This window comes from Pholis gunnellus (assembly GCF_910591455.1).
Source record: "Pholis gunnellus genome assembly, chromosome: 2".
Classification (NCBI taxonomy): domain Eukaryota; kingdom Metazoa; phylum Chordata; class Actinopteri; order Perciformes; family Pholidae; genus Pholis; species Pholis gunnellus.
The window spans coordinates 1359225-1372230 of NC_136536.1; the positions used below are offsets into that span (position 1 = coordinate 1359225).

At 44.6% G+C, this 13006-nt stretch overlaps 1 protein-coding gene across 1 annotated transcript in view; it reads right to left on the reverse strand.

The window, feature by feature from the left end:
- Positions 1–6836: 6836 nt before the first annotated feature.
- LOC306710959 (IQ motif and SEC7 domain-containing protein 2-like) overlaps positions 6837–13006 on the reverse strand; it is a gene marked incomplete at both ends in the record, with an annotated part of 111840 nt that continues 105670 nt past the window's right edge. The window contains 4 exons of the mRNA XM_079179708.1: positions 6837–8087; positions 9514–9563; positions 10692–10916; positions 11051–11212. Of these exons, the coding sequence (XP_079035834.1) occupies positions 6837–8087; positions 9514–9563; positions 10692–10916; positions 11051–11212 (1688 nt within the window). The remainder of the gene's footprint in view (positions 8088–9513; positions 9564–10691; positions 10917–11050; positions 11213–13006) is intronic.

Genomic DNA, 13006 nt, shown 5'->3' on the forward strand with positions numbered 1-13006 from the left:
ATGGCCTCAGATTTGGAGGTGCTAACTCTCATCTCCGCCGCTTCACACTCGGCTGCAAACAGCCCCAGTGAATGCTGGAGGTCACGATCCGAGGAGGCCGACAGGACCACATCGTCTGCAAACAGCAGAGAGACGAAGTCCTTCTCCATGGCCTCCCCAAACTCCTCCCATGCCCGAGTTTTAGCATCCGCGACCACCGCAGCTGCAGCCCTTCTGGCCTGCCGGTACCTCTGAGCTGCTTCAGGAGACCCCTGGGCCACCAGGTTCTCGGGTTGCCGCCGCGACAGGCACCGATGACCTTCCGGCCACAGCTCCTAGCGGCCGCGTCCACAATAGAGGCTTTGAACATGGTCCATTCGGATTCCATGTCCCCAACCTCCCTCGGGATGTGTGAGAAGTTCTTCCGGAGGTGGGAGTTAAAGACCTCCCGGACAGGGTCCTCCGCCAGACGTTCCCAGTTCACCCTCACTATACGTTTGGGCTTGCCGGGTCTTTCCAACCGGTTATTTAACTGCATGTACAATATTTTTACACTTAAATAAACAATGATCAAATGCAGAGACAGTTATTTACCAATATGTTCGTAGTAGTTACATTTACAACCGGTCCTTTGAGGGCGACCGTGATGCTGATGTGGCCCAGAGTGAAGATGAGTTTGCTCTGCTCCAAAGAGTCCCTAATGGGGTTCAGATGGTTTCAGGTGTGAAACAGTGACACCTGCTGGTCTCCTGAGGAACTGACTGTGATGACTGTAGAGGCAGAACATTATGCTGAATTCACATTTTAATAGAAATAAACATGTTCCAAAAATTCTACAGAATTAGAAAGAGAATAAGACGTTTAGCATAAAAATAAAAGTTCGACAAACAACTTTGGTTTGTTTTTCCTGGAAGAAAAAAACATCTCCTCACAAATAGGAAAAAAGGTGTATTTCTAATGATTTTGTTTTATTTATTTCATTCATTTTATTTATTTATTTATTTATTTATTTCATTTTATTTTATTTTATTTATTTATTTGTTTTATTTTATTTTATTTATTTATTTTATTTTATTTTATTTAATTGTATCATATATTTGTTTCCGTTTCATGTGTTGTACTGTTTTAGGTTCCTTAGTCTTCCTCTGTTGGGCCTCACTGCCGCTCTATTGCTGCTCTGTCTGTCAAAGCACTTTGTAAACTTTGTTTTTAAAGGTGCTCCTAAATAAAGTTATTATTATTATTATTGTATTGTGAGTGCAACAGTTAGTGAGCTTTAGAGGTGTCGGGACATTTTGGACAGAGCCAGGCTAGCTGTTTCCACCTGCTTCCAGTCTTTATGCTAAGCTAAGCTAACCTCGTCCTGACTCCAACTCAGTTCGTGTGTTCCTTTAATCTTGTGGTTGTTTGTGAACTGCTTTATTTCAGAAGGATGTTTTTCTAAACCCCTAATCATCTTCATCCTCATTATCATCATCATCCTCATCATCCTCATCCCACTGTAATGTGTGTGTGTGTGTGTGTGTGTGTGTGTGTGTGTGTGTGTGTGCAATCAGCCAAACAAAACAGGACACCTTTTCCATCAACATGAACAGATTTTTTATATCTTTAGAGCAATAAATATTTCCACTTTTTTTCTCCATATCTCTGCAATTTTCAAAAACAAAGTACAAGTAATATATATTTATATACACAGCTAAAATTTGTCCATACGTAATTTTTAAAATAATGTCGTCTCTGTTGACACATATTTGACACTGGACTCGTACAACTTTACAAGGACTATTCCAGTCTCTCTTTGCTCTACATTATAAACAAGAAATATTTGCTCTCCACAAAGCGGTCCGTAGTGTTGCAGCGTACACCGTAGACCAGGTCCATCGCCCCTCGTATACACACAACACAGACTGCCTTTACACAGGAACAGAAGAACACGTTTAATGGTATTTGAGTCAGATCTGATGTGCTTTCATTTATATATGTCTTTTTTTAAAGGTTCCCTGTTTTGCCCGCAGAAGTCAGACCAGATCTGTTTCAGATCTTCCGTTCCTGGTGTAAACCCAGCCAGAGACAAACTGCCCCTCTGTGGAGGAAAGTGAGTACTCGTTATGTACATTCATGTTTATAATACAGTTTTCATTCAGTGCAGATACTGTAATAAATACCACATGCAAACCGATAGTGGAGAGCAGGCCCGGGCAGAAAGAAAAACATATTTAAATTGAGCATTTAAAGGACCACGCCTGTGTTTTTTGTATGTTCTTAAACTGCATGTACTGCACATTACTTCTGCAAACAATGCAACACATTTTAGATGGATTTCCTTCCTTCCAGGCAGCCACTCGTTTTAGTTTATTTAAATGAAAAATCAGCTTGCAAAGACTTGAATCTTGCAGCAGAGAATTTGTCGTCAACATTTATGTTTGAGAGTTTATGTTTGATTGCTGCTAGTGTTGCGTTGATGAGCTTTGTTGACAGCAAACAAGGAAACACGAGCATCGTTTAAAGGAGAAAGAGAGCTTTGTTTGAAGTAGGTTTTTAAAACATTCCTTATTTTCCAAAGACATTTTGCTGAACATACTGACAAGAGATAACGGTGCACTTTACTGGGGCCGAAGCGCGCTCGTGTCAGAAAGACTCTCCATGAGCCCAAGATCATGGCTGAACATGTGTCTGTTTGTTCGCCTCAGATATCCTCCTGCAGTGAACACTAACAGGACCTGATCCAGCAAAACACAAACAACAAAAGCGTTGGTGCTCGGACTCCTATTGAACGTCGACAGTGATGGATTATCTATCTAGAGATGGACACTGAAAGCAAAGGTTGTCCACAGGAAGGAAACATGAAGGGCAGTAATGTAAAGTACATACAGTTTGTAGTTGTTTAGGCTACAACATGCAAAAACAAGCCTGGGTATGGACCTTTAAAATGGGAACTTTAGTGAGGATGTGCTTGATTCAGCTCGGGCATCGCAGTGGAACAGAGTGAAATGTTGTGTAATCCGGTACGAGGTAGGTTTGATCCAGTGCTCCTCGAGACCTTTGTTTAGTTGTTAGTGTGTTTAGTTACTTGTTTTATTCTGGATCAGACTCGGTGTTAAGTGTTTCTGTCGGTGACTGCAGGTACATGTTGGGGACCAAACAGTCCACAGCTCAGCGTATGTTTTTGTTTTAAAAGGCTGTTTGGTAGCAGAAGTGCTGCTTGGTTCCATTAAAACGTTGAGAGGCTTCGCTGAGGCTCCGCGATGATTCAGAGGTTTGTGTTTGCAAAAAGAAAGATGTGGGGGTGAGTGAAAGTAATTATCAGTCTGTATTAAAAATATTAGAACATATTAGTTGTATGTTAGTCACAGAAAATTCTTGGTTTTTGTTGTAAACATATTAAAAATTAAAAAGTTTTTAGTACTTCCATAAGATGCCCAAATCAGAAAAAATAAAATAAAATCATCTCACACTCGTAAAGCACATAACAAAATTAAAAATGCTAAAAATACAAAACAGCCCAAGGAGTACGTTATGTTAGTAGAAGCTTGTCACACAACAATATTGATAATAATATCAGTAGCACACTCTTAAAAAGTCAAAGGGGTTCTTCAGATTGAAAACAAAAGGGGACCCAAGACGGTTCCCTGAGGAACTCCGTCCACTGATTAGAACCCACGAAGGTGTTTCCACAAACCTAGAAAACAAAACGGCTTCTACAAAAAAACAAAACATTTACGGGATTTTTATCGTTTCATTTTTCTTGTGAGGAACCCAAAAGTTGCTCCAATAGCCTGAAGAACCCTGATGAACGTTTGGTTTTTAGAGCACACGTTTTTGTTAATTCAAGCAATTCTGAACCTCGGTTACAGATCGATGCCGTTGGCCCCGTTGAAAAAGAGAAGACACTGTACAGTTAATATCTACAGTCGGCGCATTCACGTAATCACAAGGAAACTAAAAATCAAGTCGTTAACGTTTTGCATTCAGAACATCAGAGGAACTTTCCCATCATCCACCAGTGAAACGCTGGTAAATATTGATACGAGGCTGACAAAAGCCTGCAACCCTCGACAGGAAAGCAACGAGCACTGAGAGGTTTATTTCTACTCCAAAAAGTACAAATGGCTGGTAAAATAGTTCGAATGGTCGAAGAACTTTCTATCAGCCATCGCGGGCTTCCTGCCCTGACATCCGGCCATCTCGATCAAATACACTTTAATACTAGTGCGGTAGGTTTAACACAAAAGTGCAAAAATAATGTGTAAAAATGAGTTTGTTCAAGAGTATTTCACTTGGTGCTGCGTGACGGTGGAACATGTTCTGTGAGACGTTAGCGAGTCCTTCAAGGTGAAATGAGGTCCAGTGTTCAGGTTCCTTTGCTGGATGACGAGGCAGACGAAGGCCTTTACTCTCTAAATATAGTCAATGGCTTCATGTGTCTTATTCTGAATGGATACAATCAATCTATATGGTTTGGATGCTGAATTGTCTTCATATTCCACGGTGGTGAATCAGAAGATTATTTGTTGGTGTTTTTATACCATCCCTCCGTCTGAAGGCACCGTATTCTCTCCATTCTGCAGCTCGAGCAGTAAAAGTGGATTTAACTTTGTTCCTCCTTTAAGGTCACCAGAAATGTTTCACATCTTATTCAGAGAGAATAACAACACAGTGTGGACTGGGTGGGAATTTCATTATTGTTTTCTAATTTGCCAAACATGCTAAAATAAATGCTTTTGCAAACATACGTGCACATTTTTGCTTAAAATGCAACGTGGATGTAGAGTAGTGATGTAACGGCTAAAGGTAAACATTACAATTTATCATCTGATCTTGAGACAACTAGTGCTGATATTTAGTTTAATACGCTCATTGTGCTGATTTATTCATGTTTTAACTTTATCTGAAGTTATTTATACGTTTGTGATAATCGAGATTTACATCTCATATTTACTGAAATGTTCTAAATCCACACAGTTTCATTCCTCTGCTCATCAGAAGAGAACTGAGCAATAAAGTCGACCTTTTACGTAATATTAAGAGCATCACTACGACCAGAAGTTGGAGGAGCGAACCGTCCCATGAACGACTCTTTTGGGTTCATGGAAAAAGTAGCAAATTACAAATCTGTCTTCTACTTCAGCACCACGGACAGCGGCACGGATGCATCGACACACAGCTCGGCCATTGTTCCTACTTTAAGGTCCTGATGATTCAAATAAGAGATATTCAAGTGTTTGTTCTCGGAGGATGAATCAACTCAACAAACGTTATTAGCTGAGTTAGAGACTTCTCTTTCCCAATTTAAGTCAATGGGAAAAAGTGTTTTCGGGTCCCATCACGTCACATGACATCATTGTCAAGATGGAAAATGTTTTCTGAGACATCACTGAAAATATTGATAATATTTCAGTCGATTACAATCCGTCAGCTGACCGCGCTTACAAAGTAGTTATGGAATTGTTTTTGGGATGATGCCCAATTTAGATTTTCTAAACTGAATTTGACTTTTTTGATTTTGATTTCCCACCCAGTTCATTTCCAGTGATCTACCTGCTGAGAAACGTTACATCTTCTTTAATGTAACCTGAAATAACTCGTGACTTTATTTTAGTTCTCTGGCTTCATCAAAGGCAGACACGCCAGCGACACTAAAAACTCTGTTTCCCAGACTGCACCCTGTTTGGCACCTTTTTTTCTGTAATCTCCTTCCCCGGCAACATAAAGGGTCACATACAATATGGAGCATAATACAGTTCACATTATAAATTCTGACAAATTCAGGCTTATACTTTCAAATATACCGGGACAGCGTTTAGTACAAAGAATCAAACGACTCTCTCCTTTTAAAAGATTAAATATTTGGGAAAATTGCAATGTCAAAAGTCAACCACTCCCACTTTAAAGTCCCAATCCAAAACAACAGTGTAGCGCCCCCTGCTGAAACCCTGTAATCCACAAACACTCAAGGCTTTTTAGTCATTTTTGCAAAACACAAAAGGTAAAAATACACCTGTAGTTCTCTTTTGTTACGATGGCTTATTTAAAGTTTAAAAAAAAGTTTATTGTAGAAAGTAAAGTCTTCTAGTAATCTTCACTAATGCACTTTTTTTTTTGGTCAAATAAATGCTGGATTGGGGCTTTAAATTACAACAACTCCCTCCCCCTGCATATAGGATGTTTAACCACAGACACACCGACACTCATTAGCTATTGCACAGGTCATGCACGCCTGTCTAAGACACAGAAACTGCACCACGTCGCCTCTCAGCATCACCTCATGGCTTGAACGATGGCACGAGTGCTGTTTGTGTGCAGAAAAAAAAACAAAGTGGTGCAAGACTGGTGTGATTTTTTTTGGAGCACAGTAAAAAGGAACCCGATAATACGTAGCGTTAGCATCGGGCGCTGATCCTCGTGTTGAATTCACAGGCACTGTTCCCTCCACGTCTGGTCCCCGAAGCCGTAACTCACAGATTCTTACTCAACAACATGATGCGAAACACAACGCGTCCTCTCGGGTCCGGGGCCACCTCTGAAGGGCACTACTGAAGGGAAGATGGAGGAGGTTTTCACCACGACTACCGGTGTGTGTGTGTGTGTGTGTGTGTGTGTGTGTGTGTGTGTTACGTTCTTGGTGCAGGTGTGAGAGTCTCTCTACCTGCAGGGGAAGTGGATGTGAAAGTAACACAGGCTGAGTAACTTCCTCTTCCCCGCTCTCAGTGCTCTCTTCCTCACTAGGTGGCCGTGTTGGGACGCCTGCATCTCCCCTCCTCCTCCTCTTCTCCTCCCCCTCCTGCTCCCTCTCGCTACCGCCCCCCGGTGGCTCACTGCGGGGTGGCGGGCCACCGTCCTCGGCTCTTTCTGCCTCCTCACACGACCGTGCTGATCCGGCTGACCGGTTTTGATTTGGGGCCCGCCCCTTGCCCTCCTGCCCCCGGCCCCGGGTGCAGGGAGAGCGGGGCGTTCAACGGGGGAGGCAACGGCGAGTGCGGCGGCGGAGGCGGGATGGAGGAGATCGACGGGTACTGGGGCCCGTAGGGCTGCGTTGGCGTCTGGGGCACGAGGCGCGCCGAGGGCGTCTGCGGAGGCGGGGTGGAGAAGATGAAGTGGGTGGAGGGGGAGGCGGAGGGGGAGGGGCTGAGCGGGGAGTGTGTGTGCACGGCGTGGTTGTGAGAGTGTGTGTGGGCGTGGGGGTGGGGCTGCGAGTGCGAGAGGGTCAGGGGGAGCTTGCCGCCTCCCCCCGGCCTCCCCGCCGCGGGGTGCGAGTGGTAGAGTCCGTGCGGGGTAGTAGGGGTGACGGGGGAGTGCGGGGAGAGCGGCGGCGGCGGCGTGATGAAGCCCAGGTTGTAGCGCGGGTGCTGGCCGACGCCATGTTGCACCCTCTGATGCTGCTGGGGATGAGAGGGAACGCAGCTGGGCGGACCCTGCCGCCGGGGGGCCGAGAACCTGTGCGTGAGGGCGTGGTGCTGCGGGACGCTCTGCATGTGGTAGCGGTGGTGGTGGTGGTAAGGTGGGGGCGGCGTCTGCTGCTGCTGCTGCTGGTGCCCAGTAACACTGACTCCTCCTCCTCCACTGCTGCCGTGGCAATACTGAGCGTGCAACGCCTGGAGCTTGGACGGCCCCCCTCCCATACCTCCTCCCCCTCCAAGTCCTCCCGAGTCCGACTGGACGAGGTTGGGCGATGGGGAGGGGCATGGGGAAGGGGAGGATGGGTGGGCGATGGGAGGCGCGGGGGCGGGGTAGTGGGGGGGTGATGATATCATCAGGGGACTCGGAGGACCTTGAGGAGTCGGTGACGTCATCGTCAGGGGACCAGGACACTTGCCTCTGCGGCTGCCGAAGAAATTCCCCAGCAGGCCGCCGCCGCCAGTCGGCCCTCCCCCACCCGCCATCCCTCCTCCTCCCCCACCCCCTCCCCCGCTCACGAGGGGGGAGGTGGCGATCCCCCCCTGGTTGTGACAGAGCCCCGGCCCACCCCCCACCCCTGTACCGGGGCTCTGAGTAGGGCGGTGCGGCCGGTAGGCTGCTGGAGATGAAGGGACCATCATGGGGCTGTAGGAGAGACTTCCAGCATGCAGGGGACGCTGCTGGTGAGGACGAGGGCTGCTAATAATGGAACCCTGAGAGAAGGAGGAGGAGGGAGGAGAGGGAGGAGAAGAACAAATAGAGGAGGAAAGACAATGAAATATGGAACCAGGAGACAACCTCCGGTTCAACTTGCAAAGTGAAGCCAAAGCTTCATGTGTTAAAGCTGCATTCTCTCTAGTGTCCACCAGGGGGCGACTCCTCTGGTTGTATAGAAGTCTATGAGAAAATGACTCTACTTCTCTCTTGTTTATTACCTCAGTAAACATTGTAAACATGAGTTTATGGTCTCAATCTCTAGTTTCAAGTCTTCTTCAATACAGCATGATGTTCATTTAGTAAATGATGGTCCATTTAGAGTCAAACAGACCATAAAGCAGGGGATGCTTTAGGGGCGGGGCTACACAGTGATGGACAGGTCTCTACCGGAGACGTATACGGAGTCTCTACGTCACTCCTCCTCAGTCCAGATGTGGCCACTTCCTGTTCAGTGGTTGCTGAAAAGCCAAGACGAATTGATAAATCAAGAGAGAAGTAGAGTCATTTTCTCATAGACTTCTATACAACCAGAGGAGTCGCCCCCTGGTGGACATTAGTGAGAATGCAGCTTTAACACATGAACCATCTGCGTCACGTTCCAGAACCGGAGTTTGCTTCCTGTGGGTAATTCACAGAATCTTCAACATTGAGAGTTGTCTGAAGCCTCAGCTGTATTTTGTGTTTAGTTCCAATTAGCAACTGTTAGCATGCTAAATATAGATGGTGAACATTGCACCTGCTAAACATCAGCATGCTAGCATTGTGAGCAGGTTAGCTTAAGCTAAATAAATAGCCTCACAGAGCCGCTATTATGGCTGCAGAATAAATGTATCATTTAAAACGTTTTATTTTGCTCATTAACGGAATGTATTTTGCAGATGAACTCTGAAATGTCACGTCTGAACGTCCTTGAACAAATCAACCAGGAAGAGACAAAGTCTTTCAAGTCTTTGCAAGTTGATTTACACATTTCTCACAGTTGATTGCACATGAACTGAACTGGAATCAGCGGCGGCTTCGGAGATTAATCCTAAAACTCAGTGTTTGCATTGAACATCTGTTGTCAGTGAGTTAAACAGACAGAATTCAGGACAGACATGCAGGAAAGAAGAAGAAGAAGAAAGAGTTCAGTAGACAAAGACAGCAGACCTGGTGGCCTTTTAGTTACGACAAAAAAACAACAACTGCAATCTACTACTAAACTATCAAATAAGGAACATCCAAAGCTGTAATAATGGATCTCCAAAGATCACAGAAACTGGACAAACTCGTCGCACGTTAAGATGAAAATATTGACAAACACACGGAGCTTTTACGAATCCAACAAACATGCAGTCGAACGTGTGCGTTGGCATGCTGGGAGGTCACATCCTGCATGCTCACAGCCCCCCCCCCCCCCCCCCCCTCCCCCGACAAACTTACTTCAATGGTACTGTCCAATGACCCAACACTGTTCCTACGACCTCGCTTCCCTGTTAGCCAATCAGAACGAGGCAGAGTTAAAAAGAAATGGTGCCAACACGTAATTCCGTGAAAAACATTTGAACATTTGTTTGTGTACAGATTAAACAACATACAACATGTTCATCAGCGAGCTTTAGATGCGTCGGAACGTGTGTCTTTCAGACGGGCTAGCAGTTTCCCCCCGCCTCCAGTCTTTATGCTAAGCTAGGCTAACGACGCCTTGACTGCAGTTTATCGCACAGACATAAACTGCACATTTCCTAAAATGATGAATTATCTCTTTAAGCACTTTGCAGGATTAAACTGAGTACATGTACTAAAGTACTTTTACACAGTTTTGTACTAGTTTCTTTCCACTTTTCCGCTACTTTAAACACATTGGAGGGAAAATAAGACACGTTTTTACTCCCCTACAATTTATCTGACATCTGAAGTTACTCTGCAGATTGAAATTTTACAAATTTACAAATTTACATCAAATGCTGAAACTCTGGATCAGTAATATTTTATATAATTGTACCATCATGAGTAATGAATATGTGTACTTCTAATACTTAAAGTTTATTTTACAAATATTACTTCTGTATTTCCATTTAGATCGGATTTTGAATTTAGGACTTATACTTGTGATTTACTGGGTTTAAGTTTTGTTACAATTTCAAATGAATTCCAAAATAACCAGAAATCATCAGAAACACAATTTGACGCTGATCCTGACATTGATTTATCAACTCTACTAATATTGATCGGCTATCAGTTCACGGTTAATCTAGTTAGTGATCAGCCTCCCCCCTCCCCCTCTCTGGTATCTGTCATGCTGAACTTCTCGTCGACGTCCAGCAGGAGGCGCCGGAGCATCTCAGCTCTGCCTCCAGCCGACTGTATTAGATTTCATCACTATTTCATCAGTTGCATAAGACCACAGATGCAGGTTTGAGTCAGTGAGTCACAGCAGAAATAAAAACAGAAACATTAAAATATCACATTTGCAGAATCTCAGTCACGTCTCACAAAAAACAAATGCTGTTATTTTACGATGTACTTTGCAAAGGGCTCACAATGCGTACTTGTACTCGTACTTGTACTTGTACTCATACTTGTACTTGTACTTGTACACCTGTGTTTCCCGTCCTCACCTGTCTCTGAGAGGTCTCTCAGCGAGGAGCTGAGCGCCGTGCGTTTGAGTCCGTCCACCGAGGCGTACATGTCGTCGAGGCTCGGCCTACCCAGGGTGCCGTTCACCACCTCGCCTTTCGCGGCGCCGACGTTGGCCCCGCCCCCCGGCGCCCCCCCGCCTCCTCCCGGTCCTCCCCCCGACATCACACCTGGACGCATCACACCTTTCTGCTTCTCCAGCTCGGCTGCAGGGAGAAAAGAGAGAGACGTTAAAATACAAAAGTACTACGATACTACCGATACTACTGGTGGAACTGTTGTGACTCATACTCGAACTACTACTACTACTACTACTACATACGGCCTCAGGTACACTTACACTCCACCCGGTACTTCTCCATGTCCTGCACCTCGGCGATGCTCTCTCGGAGGTCGGAGGTGAAGCGAGCTCGGTCCTGCTGGCTCGGAGCCGTGAAGACGATCAGCACCTTCCTCTCTCCTCCGGGGTTCGCCGACGTCAGTCTGATGCCGTGAGGATAGTCTGGGTGAGACAACACACACACACACACACACACACACACACGTTACACACTGTGGTAATGGTAAAAAAGGGTCGACTCAGCATCGCGGGGCTGGACTGAGGCAGAGCTGAGCTTTGAGCTGCTTTAGTTTCAGTATTGTGTTTTGTGTAGTTGTGGTGAAATTCATCTTCACAGGGAATGAATGAATTTCTGGAACAAATTTCTGGGCGATGGATTGAATAGTTTGTGAGATATTTTAATCTGAGCCGAGGTTGATGGGTTTAAGGGGAGATATGAGGTGTTATCTTATATTAATAAATAAATAAATAGATATATGCTAATGTTCATTCATTTCCAGAACATAAATGTGAACATTGGATAACGTCGTTAACATATTAGACTCTTTGTATCGCTCCATGAATCTGAAAACATGATGAAGTAATGATAGTTACAGTTTGTCTGTATTAATATATAAATATAATAAAACACAATGACATCATATAAAACAAGTGAAACGTAGTAATACAGTTCATAGTGTACGACAGCAATATGAACTCTGTGGGTTTGATTTGATTAACAGTAAAAAACTCAACAACTGATCAGGTTCAGATTCAAACGCTGCTTCCTGATTGGTTCTGGAAATACGTGACATCACTTTAAACAACTCGGCTCTTCAAACCGAGGAGAGAAGAAAAAAACAATCTGTCGACACACACACACACACACACACACACACACACACACACACACACACACACACACACACACACACACACACACACACACACACACACACACACGAACACACACACACACACACCAGCAGTCGCTGTAGATTGTGCTGATGAATCATTTGGGACAATCTGTGCCGGTCACAGTCATCACTACAAGCTGCCAAGTTCCATTTAGCTCCAACTGGAGAACCAGAACTGTCAACAACAACAACAACAACAACAACAACCACACTGTCAGCTCTCAGACGATATATATATATAAAAATACACATATATATATATATGTGTATAGTCATAAATTATGAGTATTATCATTATTTATTTATATATTTTTAATTGATTTTTAAACACTGATGAAACAGTGCAATAGATCAAAGAATAAAAAACAATCCGTAAAATACAAATAATGTAATAAAATACATTATAATACATGTATAATAATGTAATGATGAATAATAAATACATAAATAAAGGCTCCTCATAGTGACTGTAACGTGACTTGATGAAAAGTTGACGGAGCTTCTGGTTCAAAGTTTGCTCAACTGCTATTGGAGCACACAGGGCAAAAGGGGCGGGGCTTAGGAGGGGATGTCACAGTGTACCGACACACCCTGGAGTACAGGTCAGAGGTCAAACCGGTGGACGTCAGACTGCTCAGCTGGCTGTGTGTTTGCTCTGTAAGACGTGAACACGAGAAGCCCGTTTCATTTATCAGTAGATGTTGGAGATAAAGACGACTTCGTTAACAGGCGGCAAGGACGATTAGAAAACGCCACACACACACACACACACACACACCCACACACACACACACACACACACACACACACACACACACACACACACACACGACTCTGCATGATGTCGCGTTACCGTCGTCAGTGAAAAAGGTGTCGGCTGAGTGAGTCACGGTGAGAGGAATCAGCTGAACAGCCCGGTTCGTATATTTAGGGAAGATTCAGGGAATCCTGTGATCGTCAGACGGACTCTCTGTTACCGGCCGAGTTATCGTTCACAGATTGATGAGAACGTGTTTCACATCTTTTGTCCAGAAGCAGATCTGGTGTCTTGATTTAACAA